Raw genomic sequence first — 25371 nt, forward strand, 5'->3', positions numbered from 1 at the left:
CAGATGAAACTGCATATTTTCTTGGGATATGTTCCTTTTTCTGGTGCTAGTGTCCAAAAGTTATTCTGGTTCCCTTAATCGACCATCACTATCTTTTTCCAGCAGAATGGATTCTCCAGTGTAAGCACTCCTCTAAACGGTTTCTAATCCAGCCGCTCTTTGTTCACTATTTAACCTCGGTCATTTTTTTTGTTGGGTTTTATTTTATTTTTTTTGAGACACCTATGCTAATATCACCCGGGTGTTTGCACTTGATACATTTCTTCTCTGTCTAGATTCTCCCGAAACGCTTTCTATACTCTGAAACAGAGGCCTTTGCATTTGTCAGCTTCCTCATCATTTCTGTAGAATGTTCCTTCTAGGAAACAGAGTGCTTCTCCATCTTTGTATTTCTTCGGTTCAAATAGTTTATGTGCTGTGTCTATGCAGATTGTTCCTTGGCGCCGTGACTCCCTTCAGTGAAATTCACTTGGGTTCCCTTGAACATGAAGGGCTTTGGTGCGAGTCGTTGCCAGGGTTTCTTGTCTAATTGCAGTATGAGGAGAGACTGAGGTGATTTGGGGATCTTGGATCTTGTCGTGGTCCCAGAAAGTTAATTTCAGGCTGACTGGCAATTACTCTATTTTTCCCCATTTCGGCATTCCATTTTGATTCTTTTGCGACATACACATTCGTTTCTTCCTCTAAACACGGATGAACACACGCGCACACACACGCACGCACACACAGTACTGCTTCAGCATGTGTGCATGAGTTAATGATTAATTTGACGAGATGAGTAGCACACCATCAAGTGCAGACTTGCATAGAATAATCTTTATGATTATAGCGATGTTGTGTCTACTTTTTTCAATCTGCAAATCAAAGTAGGATAGGAAAACTCAGCTATTGTTTTGTTTATAGATTTTTTTTGTTAAATGTTGGAGTAGACCTAGTTGTAATGACTAATTAGTTGATAACTGATTGCTAAGAACTCAGTATGGATTGATTTATTGCATCTTCAAGACTCGATCGGATTTGAAGAATTGTGTCTTGTAGCAGTTGAGTCTTGATGATAAATGGCGCGGACGACTTAGATGTAACAAGCCGAGACACTGTTGATTGGGCAACTGTCTTAGTTCATGGCCAGAAGAAGTACAGAGTAATGTCAGCTATGGGAAATTAGACCTCTGCTATCACGTATCCACTCTGGGCACCGCTATTACTGGTGTTCAGTACATACAGAATGGATTTACGATGTATTAAGGTAATAATTGGATATACCGGGTCAATGCAGGTTGCCGTCATCAAAATACGTAGGTTGGTGAAGCATATAATCAAACAACTCAAATAATTATTTAACAAAAAAAAACACTCATTACTACATTACATTACATTACTACAGTAAAAGGATAGACGTTAAATCTAATCTGAATATGCTACTTTAGAGGGATGTTGATCACAAATTCTGATGCGTCGCAGAAGTGTCCATAACAAAGCCATGTAACGTGCTGGATTCTTGATTCCATCTTTCCTTCAATGTCGTTGCTGCCACTATTGACGCAATGCTCTTCCAAATGAGCATCATTGCATGTTTTATTTTCGTTTACCCTCTCTGTCAGTATAAACGCAGTCATATTGGATATCTCTCACGTGAAATGTACTTATAAATACAGAGTCAACATATCAGATATAAGCCTAAAATTGGAATTGGACCCTTTGAACTGCGGTGGCAATCCAGCCTCAGAAAGAGATTCTCCCTCCCTTATATTGCAATCCAACATACTGATAGTGTGAGTGAGTTTACGCAGGGTGATGAAGTTGCAGGCAAGCCGACTAAGCAAAACAGTATCTCTGCATTACTTTCACTCTGTTGACCTTTACTAGACTGACTCTCGCTATGTTCATGTGTTTCAACAATAACTTGGAAAGTGTAGGAAGTCTGATGATGGCTGTTGGTCATTAAAGGGATTTTGTTACCAAACATACGTTTGATTGAGAGTTGCGGAAATGTTTTTGCAATCTATGTGGGGAAAGTACCGTTCCTTGTCTTCTGCCATCCATTTGTACTGCAAATGCAATTATTTTGTTGATTAAACTAATGTTTCAAGGGAAAAACAAACGTTTGCAATTTTGACCAAAATGTTGTTGTTTTTTAATATTCTATCTGAAACTCAATTGATGCGAATTATAGTTGGTTGACTTTAGTACTGTGACTAAGCTGTGGAAGAAATTAAAAAAAAAAACAAGGGAACAAAAAATTATTACATAAAATCCTTGGAATACACCACAAGCTTGAGGCGTGCAGTGAAACCCTCTGAAGCAAAACATGTGGTCCCAAAGAACATTAAAAAGTGATGATATAACATTGACTGTTCAGGCACAAACCAAAACCAATGCTTTAATCTAACACATTTATTTCAGCCTCTGGTCAAAACCAAGACTGAAATTTCATTCAGCATTTTTTGGTCTCTTGACGCAACTGTTATTTCCTGCGCTAATGAATATGTTCCCTACAAACAGCCTCTGCAAAAGAAGGATGTTGCCTATAATCACCAACTGTGGGATGATGATGATGGAGTGTGTGAGTGAGCCCTCAAGTGGCTTCCAGACACAAGCACACGCTTGCCCATCTTGTGTTTGTCCATTGGATTACACGGTCAATATTTTTCCATCATCAGAATTGTGTGTATGTGTGTGTGTGCCTGCATGTGTGTGTGTCAGGTCTAAAGGCCAAGGTAGCAGCAGCGGGTCTAATCTCAGCTCATTTTGGTGCTAATTGACATGGCATCCTAGCTCCTTCACGCAACGATAGACAATCAAATTACCATGCAAAAACCTTCCTCCTGCAAAGCGACCACATCCTGTGGCAACCAGTTGTATTTTTGTTGAAATTTTGTTCATGAATAGTGTAACTGTTGTTGTATTCCTCTGCAATGGGAGTAGAACGACTCCAACTACTAGCTACAAATTTCTCATCTCTTCTGATGGAAGGCAGTGCAGGACAGTCTCCGGAAAATGTGACAGAAGGACAGGAGACAAGTCAGCCTCCGCCTATTCTCAAGTAAAAATCAGGTAGATTTGTGTGAAATAAATAGTCATCGAATGCAGTGGTTCTCAAATGGGGGTACTAACACCCCTTGGGTGTACTCGAAGGAACTCCAGGGGGTACGCAGGATTTTAAATAAAACAAACATACAACGATCCTTAAAAAAATGATAATTAATTATTTATTGAATTAAAATATAAGGTCATAAAATAAATGTGATGTTCAGTAAGTTATTCAATATCATTATTTTAAAAACCCAGATTACCCCCAACCTAGAATGGTTCGACCCAACTTGTCACGTGCCACCTCTCGTAACCTTGAAGAGCGAGTTAAGGGGTACTTGGCTGAAAAATCATTTCACAGGGGGTACGTCACTGAAGAAAGTTTGAGAACCACTGCTTTAATGGAGTGAAGAGAGTGGCGAATGAAGGCGTAGCGTGTATTCAGTTGCCTTGTTTAGGAGCACCCCTTTTGGATGGAAAGAGAATAGCACACTGCCGTGGTGAAAGGCTCTGTTGCCTGTCTGTCTCTGTCTGTCTGTCCGTGTGGATGACTGCAGTGCATCAAATGCCATCTTTTTATTGGCTACAATTGTGTATTTGTCAACAACAGACATGTCCAAAGTCCGGCCCGGGGGCCAAATGCGGCCCGGGGTCAAACTTAATCCGGCCCGCAGCCTCTGTAATAAAATTAATACATTCTGGCCCGCACATATACAGTACTGAGTGCGCGCTCTTCCTAACTGCTGTTCTTAATTTACCCACTAGAGGCAGTATCACTACAAGGCATCAGCCCGGGTGACCTTTACCCCCAATTTATAAAATGGCGACAATAAACAAAAAAAGGAAAGTGGACTGCGAGGGTCGACGCTTCAAAGATGTGTGGAAATTGGACTATTTCTTCACAGAAATACGTAACAACTGTGTCTGTCTCATTTGCAAAGAGACCGTGGCTGTTTTTAAAGAGTTCAATGTCAAACGACATTACCAAACGAAACACGCTGATATGTATGACAATTTGACCGGGGAGGAACGCAGTAAGAAATTGGCGCAACTTGAAGCGGGTTTATTCTCACAGCAGCAGTATTTTGCAAGAGCCCGAGAGTCAAATGAGAATGCCACGAAAGCTAGCTACGAGGTAGCAACACTGATCGCGAAGCATTGCAAACCTTTCACCGAGGGTGAATTTATCAAAGACTGCATGATGACTATGGCGAAGAAAATATGTCCCGAGAAGCAGCAAGAGTTTGCCAAAGTTTGCCTGGCACGTAACACCGTAGCACGCAGGATTGAGGAAGTGTCGTCAGACATCAAAAGACAATTGGGGGTCCAAGGAAAGGAGTTTGATTTTTTTTCGCTGGCTTGCGACGAAAGCACAGACGCCTCGGACACTGCCCAGTTGCTTATTTTTTTGAGAGGAGTGGACAATGAAATGAACGTTACTGAAGAACTACTTGACCTGCAGAGCCTGAAAGCCCAAACGAGAGGAACAGACCTATTCTCTTCTGTTTGCGCTGCCGTGGATGACTTAAAACTCCCGTGGAATAAAATTTCTGGGATTATTACGGACGGCGCACCATCCATGGCTGGCGAACGAAGTGGATTAGCGACACTAATATGTAACAAAGTAAGTGAAGAAGGGGGTAGCGCTGTAAAACTCCATTGCATCATTCATCAGCAAGTTCTGTGTGCCAAACATCTCCAATACGAACATGTTATGAAACCGGTGATAAAGGCTATTAACTATATTCGCTCCAGAGCGCTATGCCACCGCCAGTTTCAACAGTTTCTCAGCGATGTTCATGCAGAATATGGAGATGTTGTCTATTTCACTGACGTGCGATGGCTTAGTCGGGGTTCTGCACTGTCGCGCTTCTACTCTCTTAAGCAGCAAATCTGTGAGTTTTTGGCTGAAAAGGGACAACCTATGCAAGAACTAAGTGACCCCATGTGGCTAGCTGATTTGGGTTTTCTAGTTGACATTACAAAGCACCTTAATGTCCTGAACACCAGTCTCCAGGGACCAGACGGAGTCATAAACCAACTATTTTCACACATCAAAGCCTTTGGAATCAAGCTCAAACTGTTTGAAAGACACCTGTCGCAGACCCAGCCCAATACTGCACATTTCTCAGCGCTGCAAGAAATCATAATCAGATTCCCAGAGAGCAATATCAGTGCACAAACGAAGAGGTACGCATCAGATATGAAATCTTTGGCTGAAGAGTTCACACAACGCTTTCGGGATTTTGCAGCTATTGAGAAGGACATCGCTCTTTTTTCATCACCTTTCTCCGTGGACACAGACAATGTTCCAGCCCATTTACAGCTGGAGTTCATTGAGTTGCAGTGTGACGCCGAGAGCCGTAGTCGGCACCAGCAACTTTCTCTTGCCAACTTTTACAGAGAGCTGGATAAAGGCAGGTTTCGAGAGATTCGAGAGTTTGCTAAGAAAATGTTGAGCTTGTTTGGGTCGACGTATTTGTGTGAAAAGACATTCTCTGTAATGAACTTAAATAAGAGTCGTCTGAGGACACGGCTCACAGACTCTCATCTGCGAGACATCTTGCGCATTAATACTTCTGCCTTTGAGCCAGACCTGGCCTTTGTGCTGCAGTCCAGATCTCAGTATCACCCGCCACATTAATGCAGGCAAGTCATTTGTCATTAAAATAACTGACTTAATTTTGTTTTGTTCAGTCACAAATTCAGACAAGTTGTCGGTTTTCATTCCAGAATAAAATTTTCAATCAACATTTATATTTGATATGTCATATATATCAAATTAGTCCTGCACTTGTGGTAATCATTTCTGTTTTTCAAAAATTCTGTGGACATTGAACTCCCATGATGATAATATAATTCATGTTCATAATATAATTCATGTTCAAATATTATTTGCACTCAAGAGTATAATTACTTCTGTTTAAGAATAAAATGTTAAGCAAATATTCAATTGCATGTGATGTTCATATTTCAAATGAACCAAAATACATGTTTGATGGTTTAAATGCAAATAAAAAAGCAAAATGTGAAACACAGAATCGCTTGTTAAAATGTGTTTGAATATATTGCTGTTTATGCAGTGAATGTCAGCCGAGGTCGGCCCCCCCCACATTTTGCAACTTCAAATCCGGCCCGCTTTGCAAAAAGTTTGGACATCCCTGGTCAACAAGTTTGGAGTGTATGTCACTAATAGTAGTATAAAATTGCACAGTAAAGGCACATGATCATAAACAAACTGTGGTATGAGTAGTCTTGATGATGAGAAATAAATCATAGAAGAAAAGTTTAAAAAAAAAAAAGACTATATGTTCATATTTCTGCTTTAGTTGTGCTCTATTAACTCGATCAAAACACATTTTGACAGAGTCATTTGGAAGGTGTATCTCTCCAAATTTAAAAATGTTGACCATCAAACAACACATTCATACATTATGTACGTATATGCATGTAAAGCAATTATATACAAGGCCATAAGTCAAAAATCAATAGGCTTTTAGAGCTTTTAACATCTGCCTCATCACTCTGTTCGTCCTTGGCCTAAAAGTGCCTTTCTATACACAAAGCACATGATGATGATGGCACTGATAGGATGGAAACTTTTTATAGGAGGGCAGTACAGCAATATGAAAAAGAGTGAGTCCACATTACATCGCTAGTTCCATTTTTTGATGTACAATGACCAACTCCTACACATTAAGGATAATGAAAAGGTTGACTCACTACAAATGCATCTGTTAAATAGATGTCGACATATCCATCTGTCTGTCACTTCATTTGCCTCAGTGGCGGCTACCATCTGTCTACTAATCTGTTCACAAATGCAGCATGTTTAGCCCATGGCAAAGCTGTCTTGTCCTTTTCTATCTGCCCCCACAACAAAAAAAAAGACTCCTTCAAGCAACCCGTATAACAGAAATCATTTACAACAAAAACGAACGGTCTCACTTGGGAAGACTATTAAGACTATTTTCATTCCCAAAGAACATGTTTTTAGTTTGATGAAGAACACTATAGTTGTGCAAAGTGGATACTGTGACCTTCACGGGGTGGTCCAGTCCCATTGACAAGCACTAAAAGCAGAGTCTGAGCGAAGAAGAATGAATGTAAAAGTAAAAGAAAAAAATCACCAAACAGCTTAGTATGACCCAACTTGTAATTCCCAGTACCATCGTTAAACATCGTTTGCGGTGCCAAAATAACTAATCTGTACAATTATGCGTTTTGGCACCTTGACTCTTTTCGTACGAGGCAGCCTGCTACATTACCAATACTTAAAGTGGCAAAATAAATACACTCAAGTCTCCTGATTGGTTGACAGGCAATTGTCATTGCTTCGCAATAATGGGAACATAAAACATGTTCCGTCTCAAGCAAAGCGTGTCTTCTTGTCACGGACAGACGCACACTGAGAACAAAGAACATGAAAAGCAGCATGTCCTGCATTATTGTAAGTTGTGTTCTCGTTTGATTTCCAACTATTTTGTTGAATTTACTGGAGGACTATAGCGTATCATGTTTCACTATTTATGTCGGTGATGTATCACCATCCTGCCCACACGCTCTGCAGAGGTTTACCATTTCAACTGGATGTGGAGAACTAAAATGAAATGTACTGCTTGAAAGAAGCAAGTCCTGAGTGGCGCACAAGTTTCGACTGTTGACTTATATTCTGATGAAAATCAGGCAGTAAGTAATCTATTTTGGTGCGTCCGGTTCAGAGGATTTCTGAGAACAAAATGAATAAACACAACTGAGGTGAAGACCCTCAAGCAGAGGGGGGGGGGTGTCATGCATTATCAGAGAGGAAAACAGAAAAGAAACAAGGGGACCAGTGTCCTGGAGTGTTAGCGAGAAAACGCTGTCACACAACTCATTCACATATTTCTGACAAATACGAAAGAGGAGAAAAAGCGTAAAAAGGCGTAAATTCACTGAGTATGTTCACATGCAGTCAAAATCCGTGTGAAAGTCAACATTCAGGTTTCTGAAATATTTGGGATAACCCCTTTACGTGTGTGAGCGGTTACAGTTACAGTAAGTCCTGGTAATTGAGATCCGGCAACAAACAGATAAAAATAGATGTCATTTCCGTTCATTAATTTCTATCATGAATAAAACATAATAAAAATCATCACAGGAATAAAGCAGTCGTTTCCCTCCTCGCTCCAAAAGTGTGGTTCTGTGCTGTGTCTACCGACTTTGTTTACCTCTGCTTGGTTTGCTACGTTCATACTGCATAATGCCCAAAAGGGATTTTTCAGTTTTTTTTTTTTGTTTCTTTGATTTTTTTTGGGCTTAATCTGATCTTTTTTTGTACTCGCTCATATTACTAAAACAAATGTGCCTTTCTAATGTCAACTCAATGCGTCCGTGATGTGAAACGCATTGTAGAAACAGAAAATAATGTGAAACGCTTTGCCCAAATTAATGTTTTCAAGGTAGGCTTGCTTATCTTGACTTCTGGCTATGAGAGAAAGCGACATCGCCACGCATACAAGTGCTACCTGCACTCGAAAGAGCAAGATCGTGTTTATATGATGGTAACCCAGGGGTCTTATTTTTATATATCATTTTTTATTATATTATATTATATTATATTATATTATATTTACATTGCCTTTATAGTCAATGAGTGCACGTAAACGTAGTCACGTTCTATCACAGAAAAGTACCATAATAATAATAATAATAATACCACTCCAACCATATGATATTTCTCAGAGATTCACAAAAGAAGACATCACTGGCTCATTGGCATTGTTTCCTTGTGCGGCAATGTGATGTTTTAAAAAAAAAAAACAGCGGACAACGCCACCTTGGGGACTTGCACCCCAGGGTTTTTGGCTCCATTTTGCCACACTTGGTAAAGTGTGGCGATTCAAATGAGGGGATTCTTTTGCAAACTAAACAAGTGCGTTTGTGAGTGCATGCAGTCACTAGAGATTACAGACACGCACCACAGATGGTCAGCGCGTCTCGTCTTTTCACCGCCACCACCATGGAAAAGAATGGCCAGCGGTGGGCCCTCCTCTTCCTTTCTCTTTTATCAGCACGTGTGTCCGTCAAATGGGAGCGCGTGTCTGGGACAATGGCCGCCAGACAAAGAGCCCGCCTACCCCCCACCAGGAGGTTGAATAGGGGGGCACGTGGGCCTTGTCATCAATGGAACAATAGCACTAGATGAGAGGTGGGGGAGTGAGGGAGGGAGGGGGCTGCCCACAAGCACCCACTGTGAGTGATGAAGTGAAGCTTGGTTGGTGGCCCTGAGTTTTCAACTTTTTGACTGCAACTACAAAGCGAGGAAGTTTGGGAAACATGTCTCACAATTGCAAGATTTTGAAAATTCTGGTAGCCCATCATTATTGTGTGTTTTTTGTTTTGTTTTTTCAAGAAGAATCCCATGAAGGCTATCGCACACCAAAAACACACACTGCTAATGGCACATGTATTGGAGCAGGGAGCGACTTAGAGGCACCCGGGAGCAGTTTGAAGTATTTGTGTCTTCGCCAAGAACACCGCAGCCATGTGTCAATGGATGGTCTTGAACTGGGTTCCACAGTGGCTGGCGATGCTCGTAACCTCTTGGCAAATTTTGAATTCACGCACATTTATGGTGGAGTTCTTGAAAAAGACACCTTGGGACCTGCCAAATAGCAGAGCGCATAGTGTTTTATTCACCAAATGCTGCAGCTTTTTTTTTTTTTTTTTGGGATGTTTAGTTTACAATTGTTCATGGAAGTTCTGTGACAACACGGACTGTTCTGAAATTCTAGTTGTTTGTGTAGAAAATGTTTAATAAAAAAAGAAAGAAAAAAAACTTTTTTCTCAATATATACAGTTCATAGACTTAATGGATGTACGGTAATGAATTTGTGCTTTGTGAAGTTCTCTCAAATAAATATCTGATATATTTCGCCACATTTCCAGTCACTGCCTGAGGCTTCACAGAATGAATAAAAACGTTGCTCCAAGAACATGACAAGAAAATTTTTTTAGTCTAAAAATGCTAATATTAGGAAACCCCTCAATTGGTCATTTTAATGTGTTGCTATGTACATACAGTATACATAAATAACTGGTGTGCAATTTCAGTCAATCCCGCAATAATAAATACATTTAAACGGTATTCACATTTTATTAAGGACGAGAATTAGCAAATATCTTTCAAGGCCATGCACGGTAGCTTCCATTAAAATGTCTGCGAGGAAAGTAAGGATAACAAACTTGTACTTTAAACTCGCTGGTTCTTGTATCTCCGACTGTTTTTTTAGGTTGTTAATTACCTGACATGTTTCGGCGGCAGTCTTTGAAGAACAAGGCGAAAGTTTCGTTATAAATGAGAGAAGTAAGAATGATTCTTTTTAACCTGTACCTGACCCACTCTTGATGTGATCTATTGGGTTTCTCCCAACAAAGTGTGAACCAAGGAGGCTCAGAAATATTTCTCTTTTATTGTTGAGGGCACTTTGACCCCACAGTAGCAGTGATTTTGGAACAGCTGTGCTGAGTCTGCAGTTTAACAGAGGGTGAGTTGGGGGAGTGGACAAGAGGACCCAGAAAAAGAGAAGACATGCAAAGCCAGGCAGCCAAGCAGGCTGCTGACAGACCCTTTTGAGGCAGCAGCTGGTTGGAGAGGGGATCTCACCAGCTGTGCCTCCGTTGACCTCTACTCACACCTCTTTTCCCTGTTTCACCCCCCGCAAATGCCCATCCCCCATATTTTAACCAAATGTAGGAAAAAAACACGCCACACTCAACCATCTGTCTATAGACCCTTCTCCTGACGTCATTTTGCCCGCAATGTTTAGTTTCCGGCGCCACAGGCAAAAGGAAGCCATGAAGAGATGGCTTTTTCATTGTTATCAGTCATCAGTCTACTTATGTCTAGTTTTGTGAAAAAGGTCGCTATTAGGATACTTGTTCAATACATCGACACATTGGAACCAGTCTTTCGAAGTTGATATGTTCAGAAACAGGGAGGGGAAGATTGGTTGACTGGGGAGAAAGACGACAGGAAAACATTGAGTCCTCAGGTAAACTTTCAAAATCAGACTGATCAAATGAAGCCACTTTGTTTCCTGACGTGAGCTATCGCAACTTAGTGTCTTACTTGATTAGAATGAAGAGTGTCGGGAAGCCTGTGATACTGCGACTATGAACACAACGATCTTTTGTATTTTATTTTGGTTGGCATGATACGCCGAGCACTACTTTAATAGAAAAAAATAAAACATTGCTCATTAAATCATTTGTGTCTGGATAAACCTGTCTTGCCGTACGCCGTCGAAGCCTTTCAAGTTGGCGCTTAGTTTGCTAATTGCTAACAGAGAGACAAACTAGTTTACAACACACGCGCACACACATGCACACATACACGCAGAAACGCAGAGGCCAAGCACACATGCGAGAACTCTATTTCTGTGTCATAAGCCAGTCAGACACCGCCATGCACCATCAAGCCAAAGAACTAACGTATACAGTACACAAAAAGTGTTTTACAACAATACTGTCATGATCCGTCTGTTTCTCTGTCCAGCAGTGGGCGTTCCCTCCGCGCGCTCCCCGTCGCACGTCACCGGGCAGACGCGCCCAGCCGCGCAGCTGACGCTCATCACCTGCTGATTACCGTGACTACATAAGCCGTCGCCGAGGATCGCTCGGCGTCGGATAATTATCCCGCAATGCTCACGCTCATAGTTTATGCTCACGTTTGCTCCATGTTGTTCCGTGTCTTGATTTTCTCGTTCATAGTATTTCTTGATTCAGCTACTTTTCGGCTCGCCCTTGGTTCTCGTTTTCGTTATTTGGATTCATCTTTCCCTTCTGTGGTAAGACCATTATCGTTTTGTAGTTTATCCTTGCTATGCAAGCGCTTTAAGTTAAATCTCGTTTTTGGTTCCTGGTGTGACCCGGTCCACCAGCGTTTTCTGTTCTCGTCGCTCGCGACGCTTGTAATTGTATATATACTCCTAAATCTATGTTTGTCACTAGTCCATATCCTAGTGAGGATATGGATTGATTGTTCTCTGTCGGCCCCAATAAACACCTGGTCTGAAACTCTTCTTGTGGTCAGCGTTTGTGGAGTTCACTCTTCGCTTCCGGCCTCGGCCGGACAGCGACCCTATCAAATACGATGTTTAAAAAGTACCAGTGGATAAAATAGCGAAGCTTGTGGTAAAAATGTCTGAGCGGTGCGCATCACATTGAATTGGCATGAATGGGAGAAATTCGCGCCTTTTTAAACAATCACTTTTTGTCAAGAGTCATGATTATCGCTTACATACTATTTCCGTAGCAACCCGTGTGTTCCTTGACGGACTCTATCTTTTAGTGGATTAAAAAAAAGATAGAATGCAACATATTGTATGGGGAGCATTAGGGAGTCCATACATCACATCATGTAATGTACAGCAGTGAGTGACCAACTGATTTACGACGGCCCACGGTTGTCAACTATCCAGACCATGACTAACCTGGGGAGGACCTTCCCTTGGACATGGACCCGTGCCGTGGGAGGGAGCGAGGACGACCGATTCAACCTACATTACCCTTGACATAAAAACTCCTATAAAAACTGAAGCTGGGCTGAAAGATGGCGCGCACTTTTCGACTGTGCTCGCCCGAGTGCAGTTTCTCGTGAGATTAAGAAAAAGCCGCCCAGATATCTGTCTTTGTACTATTTCCTGAACTCCGGAAATTGAAGAAACTAAATATCGAAACTCGAATCAGTTGTTGAGTCTTTATTTGACCCTTTTCTTCTTGAGCACAAAAAAAAAAACGAACACGCATTGGAATAAGTTTGGCTTTTAAAGGTTGATTTACTAACTACTTCTCATTTCCACGGTGACCCAACTCCAACACTCTCATAACTGACAATAATTAAATGATATTATGGTGGTTTGTTGTCGCAGCACAAAAGAGATGGGAGTAAATATTTCATGTGTTTTAGTTCAAAAAGGATGAGAAAATGGGCAGGTCAAATGGCTGTCTGTCGGTTTTAAGCGATAGTGTCGCAATTCTATTGACATCTTACATATCATTCATATTGTACTGCTGTCTAGTGCAATGCTCAATTTGTGTGCATAATAAAACACAATTTGAAGAATATGTATTGTGCCAATCAGGTGTCAAAATCAGTTTTGTGTCATGTTCCCTTTTGCAAGCTTTCAGCAAGAAAAATAAAATGTGATCATCTGCCCAATCCTAAAACTCTTCTACTGCAAGGCCTCCTTTCCTCCATGCCTTTACCCTCGAGGGTTAGTTAGCAGTGTGAATATTGGATAGGGACAGATTGTATGGCATAACACAAGACCTACATACACAAAAGGAAAATGTCTGACGAAGGGCAAAATTATGACCTAAGCTCAAAACTATTATTATTATTATTTATAATCACTCGTTGACTTTTTATGACAAAGCCACGCTATTTTGATAAGGGACATTTCTGTCATTAGGTTTCAGGTAGAGGTTTCTTGGCACTCATTTATGTAATTAGTTACTGTTCTGTTTTGTCTGTCTCAGCTTAGACAAAGTACATATTTCATGAAAGCGTACCAATTACCAATCTTTACAAAATAAGTTAAGTGGAGGTACACATGATTCTTTATTATTTATGACAACAGCAACAAATCACTAAGTGTTCACCAAGAATATGAAAAAAAATAAATAAATAATTTACCCATTGTGTTCTGTACTGAAAATGCTGGACTCAAATACCAGGGTTGTCACATCACATTCATGGAAAACTATAAGGTGCTGCTTGCAATGTACTCTGTGCATGTTATTGCTTCCCCTTTTCTCACCTTGAAAAAAATTCAACTAGACAGAGGAGTATTAAGTGAGCATACCAAAGGTACTGTCTATCCTCTCAAGCAGGGCTCTCCAACTCCTGTACTTGAGGGCCCCTATGTTGCATCATAATCCTGTATCTTAATTATCCATTATGGAGAACGGACATTGAAATGTTTTGAGCGTGGATGCACAGTTAGAGGAAAAAAAATCTTCAAAGCTTCAGAATGTGCAGCTGAGACAGGGTCAAAAAGGGGTTAAAAATTTACTATTGTTCTTAGGAATGCAGAGAAAGCGCAGGTCGCCTATGTGGCGCATAGTTAGCAACATGGGGGGCAAAATACACACACAGAAAGACACAAACTCAAGCATCTTCCTGTGCTCTACACTCTACAACGGCCATCTGGTGCAAGGGAACCATCACCACCCTGTTTCTTCCACTCCTAGAGCCCACCACACCCAACTTGACCTCCCACTGTTAACCTCACACAAGCGAAGACAAGAGACGAGGGGTGACAAGACGGGGGCGTGCTACTCACCCACTGAGAATGACATGAGCTAGAGAGACAAAGAGAGACAGGCAACACTAATCAGGCCATAGTGTTCTAATTACATCACACAACCTCCTTGCTGTGTCACACTGCCATCTCCACGATATAGTATTGCTCTGATTCTACGAGCAGATCGCCAGGGGGAGTCAGTCTGCACACTGTTTTGGTCGCTCGCTTAAGGTGTTCTGGAACACAGCAATGAAAACTAATGTTTAAAATAAGCAAAATCACTGGAGATTCCATTGCGGGAAGTCAGGTCATTTCAGCACAGCTCAGTCAAAATTGGGAAAATGATATCAGAACGATCGTATTGAGTATGCTGATGTAAAGTACATTCAGCCTTGAAACTTCATAGAAAATCAATGTTAATGGAGGGTTCTGAGACGTTCTGGTTGGGAGAGGGCGGTGCTAATAAGAACTAATCTAAAGAAGGATGACATGATTTCATTGTATTGGGAGTGGCAACAAGCTCAAGATAATTCTGTGCAGTTTAGTAGTCTGTAATAGTTTTTATTCATCACTGGATCACTACAGAGGAAGCTACAATGTCACTGAAGGTATTAATATTGAGTTGAAGATGTAGCATCTTTTACCGTGGAAAAGATTAGTAGTAGAATAGAGTACCAGTTATAGACTTAGGATGCTAAAATTGAGACTGGATGCTGGAAAGATTCCAGCTTGCTTCCTGAGCACTACTGAGGTAGTCTTGAAACAGGTACACACAGCGCTCAGCAAACATTTGCACAGTCCCTCCCATTTTGATGTGTCCATAGTTTGCGAACGATCATATGGTCGCTGTCCTGTAAAAAACATGCATGTCAAATTTAGAAAACATGCTCCACTTAACTTTCAACAGTCCCTAAAATTAATTAACATTTCTAGCCTACACATCCCGATTTGTATGTTCAATCTATGAATAATATACCTGCTTTAACACTTCAGTGACTAGAAAATATCCCACCAACTTTTCCATGCCGCAACAACACACACTAGGCACCAGCTAGCTTGTAGGCTATTCATAATCGCTTCGCTCTATGTTGTGTCTGAGTGGGTCAACATAACAGTGACACTTCAGGGAATGTCAACTGTTTATTTAACAAAGCGACACACATTATTTAGCCTGTGGATCACACGACAGACAGTTGAGCACATAGCCTACTTCCTGCTACACTAAGCGTTAGGTTTCACCATTTCACAGTAGGCTGAATACATAACATTCATATTAAATGGCAAAAGTATTGGAAGTTGAAATACCTGGCCACTAATGCATGTCACAGAAAAATAAAGATGGAAGCAAATATGGTCTGGTCTCTCTCCCTTTTTTCCAGCTGTAAACACTTCCATTGTTGTGGGACTTGGGGTGTGCGTGCATGAGAAATTGTTCTGAAAGCGCCTTTTCCAAATAGCTCCCACCAGTTGGAGCCAAAGAATTGTACTACAAGATGTTTTGGAAAGATGACAAATAAAAAGTCAAGGGAACTGATGCGTTTGGCCCAAACTGGCTGGCCAATCAAGAAGTGTTTCATCAGGTATTTGTCGAAATTCCGAATGCTACCTGTCCGTTTGGCTGCCCATACAAAAGCTGGCGGACAAGATGCTTTGAGTGGCTGGCTAATTTACAACCGTTGTGAGTGGCTGCCTCTGCACTGAACAACTCTGAATCCCTCTGCAGGGATTGCTCGGTGGACAGACTACTCATCTTCCAGTGGAGACAAACAAAGAGGGGGTTTGTTCCACTGGGAGCCTGCAGGCAGTGAATGCTACTTCCCTTCACTGAGAGAAAAAAAAGCAGACAGAGAAGCGAGCGCACGGGGCCAAAGAGAGACTGTTGAAGAAAGCGATGACTTGAGAGGAAGGGGAAGAGAAAAAAAAAAGAAAAAACAAGTGGTGGACAGAGGATTTATTACAAAGGGAGTTCGCTGATAGCAACGGTTGTCATAACGTATTACACCAAGTACGAACTATAAAGATACTTAGCGCTCCAAGTGCCACCACCATGACCAACACTAAAATACAGCAGCTTAGTAGCCACCAGTATTTCTCAAAAACAAAACAGAGGTTTTATTTCTGAAAAGGACAGTTTGAAAACTACCAGTGGACTTAAACATAGGAAAATAAATGATCAATTTAAAGATTAAATCAAAACATCCATCCATTCATTAAATAAAAATGTAAAAACATAAATAAAATAAATAAAAATAGGATTTAAATGCAAATGTATAGTAGTTCAAAGTTAAATACAACTGAATTGTGTTTAAGGCAGTGATTCTTTCAAAATACGAGTGCATTATCACACTTTGAGAGCCACTGGCTCAAAGCAAGTCATTTTTAGTGAGAAAAAAAATGTTTCATGCTCATAAAAGTAGCAGGTTTGTTGTTTGATCAGTATTCCAAAAGCTGAAAACACAATCTGTTTGACCTCCAACTTGCTCAAACTTTCATAATAAAACACAAATAATCACTTCTTGGTTTTGTTAACATTTCCAAAGGGATGCAAACCACTGATAAGGAATGGCAATGAAGAAGATTTCTTTTCTACAAAGTAAAAGTTTATACGCACAAAAGGCATCCATCCATCCATCCATCTTCTGTACCGCTTCTCCTCACTCGGGTCGCGGGGGGTGCTGGAGCCTATCCCAGCTGTCTTCGGGCAGTAGGCGGGGGACACCCTGAACTGGTTGGCAGCCAATTGCAGACGCACAAAAGGCAAGATGATGAATATTGTACTTGATCGACCCTAGTGAGGAGAAGCGGCACAGATAATGGATGGATGGATATGCTTAGATTGCCCTCTCACGCGTACAGTTCAAGTCTTAATGCGTGCAAATTGTTGTTGTCGTTGGGTACTTGGTGAGGGATCACTTATCGGTCGTTTCTGTTTTTGTGATCACAGTACAAACAGCTGGGAACCACATCTGGTACTCAGCTGCAGATGATAAACTGGAACAGTGAAGCTTTGAGCTTTTTCAAAAAAGCATTTTATTGGTTCTATTTTGGAATTAGACGGAAAAATAATTCAGTTTGTGTTCAATAATCACAATGCCAATTTACCCACGTAACAAGTTATATAAACAAAAAAAACCTCATTAATAGTCCAAATAGAAATACATTCTTGTTAGTGACAGAATGCTTCAATGCAACATGACCATCTGTACTGTGTGCAAAAAAAAAAAAGGGAGAGCAAGAAAGAAGAGGTTAGTCGCATTAAAGTTTGGTGAATGCTGCGAAGCAAAAGATAAAAATTGAGAGAGACAGCGGCTTTTGATATAAAGACAAAAGCGAGGAGAGAATAAAAAGCAGATGCTGACAGAAGATCGACTGATGGAGAGAGAGAGAGAGCGGAAGAAGAGTCATGTGGAGTCAGTTGCTTCTCATCAGCAGCTATGCTGTCAGAGCTCCTCGCCATAGCAACAATGAGTCATAGCATCGAGGGAAGGTTTTCTAAACCAAGATTGCCTGGAAGATTAGTTGTGACATCACTTTTATGTTTTTACTAGAACAGCAAGCCACAAATTGGTACGCACGGGTAACAACACATGCCATTATTTTTTTTTTTTTACTGTTTCAAATTTTAAATTTAAAGTTGCATTTAGACATGAATTAACATGCAGCGTTAGTACAGTAAAACATAGTGTTGGACAAAAATGCCAGTTTGAGCTAACCAGACACAATGCTGTTGAAAAATAATCGTGTCCGAGTAAATGATAAGTTATGTTTACAAAGTGCTTACACTTGAACTAGTCTTGTAACTAAGCAGAAGTTGTGGAGGACTGCTCAACATCACACTGACGTGTCGTAAATAATGGATTTGACAACCTAAAATGTGTATCGCCACCCAACTGGAGAACAATATCGCGGGGTATTACTAACTAGGGGTCTCCCGATACGGTAACCAATATTGCAGCTTGGCGTAATCTCAAATACAGATTTCATCTGATACGATATCAGCAGGAATGAAACATGCCATATTTTTTTTTTCGTATGAATTGTTAGAAGAGACATGGTCAAGTAATACTATTAAACCGAATAACAATCAGATCAAGATAGAATGTGAAAGCCTTTGTATTTATTTTAAATAAATAAAACACAATTACGGCGGCACTGGTTAGCACATCTGCCTCACAGTACTTGGGTGCAGGTTTTGATTCCAGCTCCGGCCTTCCTGTGTGGAGTTTGCATGTTCTTCCCATGCCTGCGTGGATTTTCTCCACATTCCCAAAACATGCATGATAGGTTAATTGAATACTCCAAATTGTCGCCAGGTGTGATTGTGAGTGTGCATGGGTCTTCATTTATGTGTGCCCATGCGATTGGCTGGCAACCGGTTTAGGGTGTACACCGCCTACTGCCTGAAGACAGTTGGGATAGGCTCCAGCACACCCGCAATCCTTGTGAGGATAAGCGGCTTGGATATAATGGATGGATGGATTGAATGCAAAGTGCACAATTACCACTGCTCTCACGCTCCAAAGTACAGAGCCTTGCTAATTTACCTGCCTCTACTGAAGGAAAGAGAGAAAACTGTAATCGAGATTTTCGGCTTCTTTTTTTTTTCGGGGGGGAGGATTTTTATCTCCGTTGTGCACAAACCAGCAACAGCAGCAATTGCGTTTTCTTTGTCATTTTTTTTAGAGGGTTAGGTGCAAGTTGGAATTTTGGGACAAACTTAGCAAAAATTAAAGCAAGCAGTTGAAACAGTTTTATAAAGCTTGCTGAGCCTTTGGGAGAAATGGGTTGCCACCCAAATAAAAAGACTAAAGTAAAACTACCCTTGTGTCTTAAAGTTGCGATGACTCAAATTCTGTCTTGTTGTGTTGAGAGAAAATCCCATCTGTGCTTTTCTTGAAAGACCACTTAAGCAAGGAATTTAATTGCGAAGGGACAAGAAAAGCAGGGATGCTCATGCACTTGCATGCAAGTCATCACCATTTTCTAAACTTTACGTCTGCTGGAACCACATCTAGCTATTGGCACAGGTAGTTAAACGCGGTTGTGGTGAATTGGATCAGGGCACAAGCAGGCAGATTCTGTGCTCTACAGACACGTCAGGGATGTCATCGTTATTTCTTTCATAAATATGATAACACAGTGCATTAAAGTCTGAATCATTGTAGAAATCAATTAATTGAACACATTATCATTATTATCATCTTTTTAAAGATTTTTTTTTTAAATCACCCCCTGCATCGCATCGTGTATGTGTTTTTATGCGTGTATATGCAGGAATTAAACCCTATACGCAAGGACGGAAGCATGTGTGTGTTAGAATGCGTAAAATTAAGATGGGGGTTATGAATACATAAACATTAGCAAACAAATACATCAAGTATTTCATTAATATGATTGCATGGTAAAGAGTTTCTGCCACAAAATGACAAAAGTGCTCTCCTGCATACTCTCTCCTTTTAAAATTGTCTCTTATCTGTTCTTCAGCATCTATTAAGCCCCTCTGACTTATTAGGCCGAATCACATTATCATATTTGTCATCAGAGAACCCAAATCCTCTAGAACAAACGTCAAGTACCCCTCATGCCATCACCTAATTGTGTCGCTTTGATTCATCCCACAACCAGAGATGCAATTCTCTTTTCACTTGAACAGTAGTTTATTGCGTGCTTTCATTTCTTGAATAACAGAATAAATGAAGGCACAAATCATGACCACAAGGTTCAAGCATAACTTTTCAGGCAATGTATATCAGTGTTTCAAAGCTGTCAATTGCAAGCATGTAGGCACAAGCAAGTACTCTAGCATTCAGACTTGGAGGAAGTGCAATGTGGTCACCGGTAGTTGCAGGACCGGGGATGGAAGCGGAGCTGCTTGTTTAGCTGACCCACCCTAACCAGCACAAAGGGGGCGACGCCCTCTCCCCCTACCAGCCGACGCAGACGGCACTATGATTGGCCAGCTGGATGACCTTTGATCCCAGTCATATTGTGCTCTCAGCTGGGCCGACCCTTGCCCCCATTGAATGCGAGTTGAGCAACAAAAGACAGCCAAGACCTAAAGGAGCAAAGAGAGCTGTACGACGGGAAAATGGTCTGAGCGGATGTGGAAAGTGTGCGTGCGTGGAATGTATGCATGTGGTGGATTAGGGCTTGGGTGTATTCATGACATGTCTTTCAGCACTTAGATTCATCAGACCTAATTTGTCCCAAGAAATTCAAACTGCCTTAATGTTTTCAAACTTTCAACCCTCACCTTAATTCCAGACAGTCTCGATCCAGCCCAGACATGGGCAAATTACGCCTTTTAAAAAAAAAAATTATATATATAAATCATTCAGTCATTTTATCATGTGCCTGCACTGACCATTGGTGGACCTTTTGTGGGAGTGGTATTAGTCTGGAAAGTCACACCAACTGTGTACAAAATAAAGGACAAAAGTCTCGTCTTGCGAAGACGTCATCCACTCACGTAGGCCTTCATGCACGCTAAAAATACATTTCCAGGTCATGAAACGAGCGAGATTTGCGTGCCGCCACACCAAATAAATCCACTGTATGAAGTAGATTGTAGCAATGGGGAAGCCTCGCACTTTCTAGCATGTTTTGGTTGAGCATGGAGAGGTGGACTATTTGGTCCACCGAGGGCGCTGAGAGGTCCGTCTACCGAATCAAGTCATGCTGGAAGGTGTGCATCTTTGCCATAGTTGCAATACGTATATATAAATTGAGCTTCACTATAACACTTACTCATAATCGCGTTGATAATTTCATTCAGGTTTGTGTCCAAAATGCAGCGACTCGGTTTCACTCAAATAATGTTGATCCCAATTATTCTCTTTGTTCTTGTTCACATCCTCCACTAATTTCCTCTTTAATTATTTATCATTATCTTTTTTTAAGTACATATTTCGGTCGAGCTGGGTTCCAACTCATCTCGGCAGGCCTTACTTTACTGAAAAACAACTGCACAAGGAATGAAGGTAACAATTATACAATTATTTATCTTTGTTATATTAAGTGTTGCACTTTGTTCCTTATTCACTGCAAAGAACTTGGCTTCACACTGTAGATTGTAATATTAATATTCTTTATTAATTGTAATATGTTCTCTATTTTTACTCCATCTTCTGTCTCATTTGGTTTCAATTATTGATGTTTTTTGTTAAATTTTAAATAGTGAAAGAAATAGTTTAATTGAAGTTTTCTTTTTTTGTTTGTTTTAATAAGAGATTATTGTTAAACAAATCAATATTTATAAGCACAAATCAACAAAAGTACAGAAACTGAGTTTTGAGACAACTCAGGAGCTTGTGAGCATAAAGTCTTTGAAGGGGGAAACGCGACGTGGGGACTTGTATGAACAGGTGTGTAAACGCCGCATCACACAAACATACTAGGTGGATGGGAGCTATTTTGCGCACTTGAAAGGCACGGTCCTCAGTGCACACTGTTATTAGTAACTGTGGTTGAGCATTCACTTGCATTTGCGCACAACACACAACACTTCAGTATATCTGGCCCAAACACTCCATCCAAATGTTGCCCTCTTTCAAATGTTAGATTTATCGCCCTCAAGTCAAAAGGTTTGCTCTCCCCTCATTGAGCCCCAAATCTAACCAAGCCAATGCAAGACTACCACAACTTCATCTTTGAGCAATTTTAGTGTGTTATAAAGTTTCAGATGGAAAAACCATCACAGCTCAGATTTTCATGTTATTACAATTACCAAGTGCCAATACTATCATCCAGAGCTTGGTGTGCACCAAAAAAAAAGAAGACAAGACATGTCTTATACAGTTCAGGCGCTGCACAGACCAAAGGCATCTCAATACAATAAACCCAAAGTACAAAAAGTATCACCAAATAAAAGAGGGGAAAAAATAGAACACTTTAAACACTCCAACACAAGGTGTGCATGTAACCCAGCAGACAGATGATATGTTGGAACTCTGAACTCTTTTTAAATGGGAACTTTTTCTTTGTATTTTTAAGCTTCTGGTCACGCAGACCAACAAAAACACTGTACTACGCGTGTCAGAACACTAGTTTGGCAGTGACACAAAAAAAAAAAAAAAAAACACACCATGCAATAAATATTCACCTTGCTGGAGAAGCGTCATAAGCACAAATGTTATTCCAGCACTGTTTTCCACCATTACCGTTTCCATTGTAAGGCCAGACTGAACCAACATCTTCACATCCTACATTTTCAAATGTTTTGATGGTAACAATAACGTGATTGTTATCGATGTTTGTAAAAGTGTGACTCAGTTCGAAAAAATGCTTTTATGTTCATGAAAAAAGACGTGCAAAATGGCAATTTCCAGTCCGGTGTACATTTGTCCTAAAACCTGGACTTTATCTTGCTTCTGTGAGATCCAGAAACTGGCTTTGCAGGTGGTCTGTAGCTAGTATTGAATTGGATTGTGCGCTATGGTTGCCTGAATCCTGCACCTATTATCTTAATACACAACATGTAATTTTCTCTCGATCTCTGAGGCAATGGGTCAGACCTCCAGCCATACGGAATGCCATGACATGGAACAGATGGAGCTTTACAGACAATGGAACTGCGTGTACATATTCCCTGGTCAAAGATTGCACCTTAAATTGAAGCCCGTGCTCACATATTTGGAAACCTCAGTATGCCACTCAATAAAATAATAACAATCTGTATATAATCCTTGAGATGGTTTTAGATATTACAGTATGATGCAGCAATCCTTTTTTTCAAAGACAAACTGTTTTATATTACTTGTCAAGGTCTGCGGGGGAAAATACACAAATTGACATAGACTGAAAGGAATCTGCAGACTGGTTAAGAAGTAGGAGTCAAAGGTTCTAGTTTACTGGTGACCAGTGTGTTGTAGAAATAAATGGTCAAGAAACTACACAAATAAAGCCACCATAATAGTTACTTTCAGAATAAATATAGTTGTATAAAAAATTGTCACATTAACGTTGCTTTAAGCGCAGTGCAAAGTTCCACTATGAGATAGTTGCTTTTTCATGGACGCGAGCTCTGACCAAAGGCTGTGTCACGTTTCATTCATGTCACATACCCGATAGGAAAAAAATGAAAGATTCTATTACCACCTATCCAATTATAATGCCTCCTCTACTCCACTACTATCTCGAAGTACACTATTGTTACATATACAAGCCTGCCAGCTAAATCCCGAGAAAGTAAAGCGGGATGCAAGATTGGACAGTATTCAGCAAACTCACCGACAAGAACGACGGATGATCGGTTCCTCCCAGTAAATCCAGCGCGAGAATGTATCAAAAAGAGAAGTCAGTGGTATTCCCGAAGATGCCAAAGATCTTCTCCACCCGCTGTATAATTGTATGATGGCAATGTATGGTGTCGCTGTTAGGCGTTACTCAAGCAGGCTGGCACTCTCTCACACTCAACACGCACAAAACACGCGGCGCGGCGTTACAACAAGACTGGCTTACGCATGCATTGAAGCTAAAAGGCATCAAGGAACGATGCTTTCAAGTCACCGTTGGTCTGTGTAGCGCTCAAAAAGTGAAGAACGGATGCTCTGCCTGTTAACTGTGTGTGCACTTACTGGCCTGCTCCCCTCCGGCTCCACCCGTTATGACTGCCTTCCCAATGCGCCCATTGGCACACACGGCCGGACATGCAAATCCACACTTCCCATTGATGTTTTCCAGGGAAAAAGGAAGAAAAGGCAGACGCGTTTCTATCGCTCTACTGCGCCGCTGTGCGGTAAACCGCCCACTGTGGCGGCTCTCCGCTTGACGTCACCTCCGATGGAAAGCGCACAAATATTGGGGCCGGGTGGGGGGCGTTCGCGAGTCTATTTATAATTATGTATAATGTTCAAAATAATACAAAGAGCATTAAGTTCAGTATACAGACATAGTCTACTCTCACTTACAAAAACTCGCAATATTGAAGCACAATTACATTTACTAGAGTTACGAGCAACAATAAAGAGTCCTCACAACCAGGGGCGGTGCAAGGAATTTCGGGCCCCATGAAAAGACATTTTAGTCCCCGCCCCCACTGTCGGACGATTAATCGGCAGAAAATGTTGATTAGTGTTTTACATAAAACTATGCATTTTATTGATATTTTTGTCTATGCCCATATTTGTGAAAACCATATGATGTTACTTGGTAGCGTAAGCACGGAATATGAGACGAAATTCATGTTGATTCAATTATTTGTCGCCCGACTGAGAATCTGCCATCCAGCCATCCATCATCTGTACATGCTTCTCCTCACGAGGATCGCCGGGGGTGCTGGAGCCTATCCCAGCTATCTTCAGGGAGTAGGCGGGGGACACCCTGAACTGGTTGCCAGCCAATTGCAGGGCACACAGAGACAAACAACCATCCGCACAAACACTCATACTTACCTTAGAGTGTCCAATCAACCTGCCGTGCATGTTTTTGGAATGTGGGAGGAAACCGGAGTACCCGGAGGAAACCCACGCAGGTACGAGGAGAACATGCAAACTCCACACAGGAAGGCCGGAGCCGGGATCGAACCCGCGACCGCTGATGTCTCTCACTACGAGGCCATCGGGCTAACCAGTCGGGCCACTATGCCAGCCGACCGAGAATCTATATCCGCAAAATAATTTGTTCTTTCAATAATTGCACATGCAATCCCTAAGATTAATTTCCAGAAAATTAAAAACTTAAGTCCTAAACAAACTCCACCATTAAAATAAATTGCAATTATAATCTGTGGAGAAACAAATAAAATCTCTTCAAACACTACCAAAAAACAGGGGCAATTGCCTTTTATGCACTAGTGTAGTTTGAACATAATCATCTATCAAACACGGTGGCGGACTGGTTAGCGGGATGCCCTCACAGTTCTGTGGTGCAGGATTCGATTCAGGCTCAGGCCTTCATGTGTGGAGTTTGCATGTTCTCACCGTGCATGCGTGGGTTTTCTGGCGTCTTAGATAATGGATGGATGGCATATATCAAACACAAATCCACAAGCGAACATCCATTATCTTTACCGCTTCTCCTCACAAGGGTCGCAGGGGGGTGCTGGAGCCTA

General features: G+C 41.1%; 1 protein-coding gene across 5 annotated transcripts in view; it reads right to left on the reverse strand.

Moving 5' to 3' along the window:
• Positions 1-25371, reverse strand: part of numbl (NUMB like endocytic adaptor protein) — a 66329-nt gene that overhangs the window by 26738 nt on the left and 14220 nt on the right. For 2 of the 5 annotated variants that reach the window (XM_088300270.1, XM_088300269.1), the window contains exon 1: positions 23897-24043. The exons of 1 other annotated variant lie outside the window; for it this stretch is intronic. In XM_088300270.1, coding sequence (XP_088156396.1) covers positions 23897-23970 — 74 coding nt within the window. In that variant the 5' untranslated portion in view covers positions 23971-24043. 2 more of the 5 variants (XM_088300272.1, XM_088300274.1) reach the window with 2 other exon arrangements.

This window comes from Idiotropiscis lumnitzeri, chromosome 7, assembly GCF_059441095.1.
Source record: "Idiotropiscis lumnitzeri isolate Australia: NSW breed Sydney's pygmy pipehorse chromosome 7, RoL_Ilum_1.0, whole genome shotgun sequence".
NCBI classification, from domain to species: domain Eukaryota; kingdom Metazoa; phylum Chordata; class Actinopteri; order Syngnathiformes; family Syngnathidae; genus Idiotropiscis; species Idiotropiscis lumnitzeri.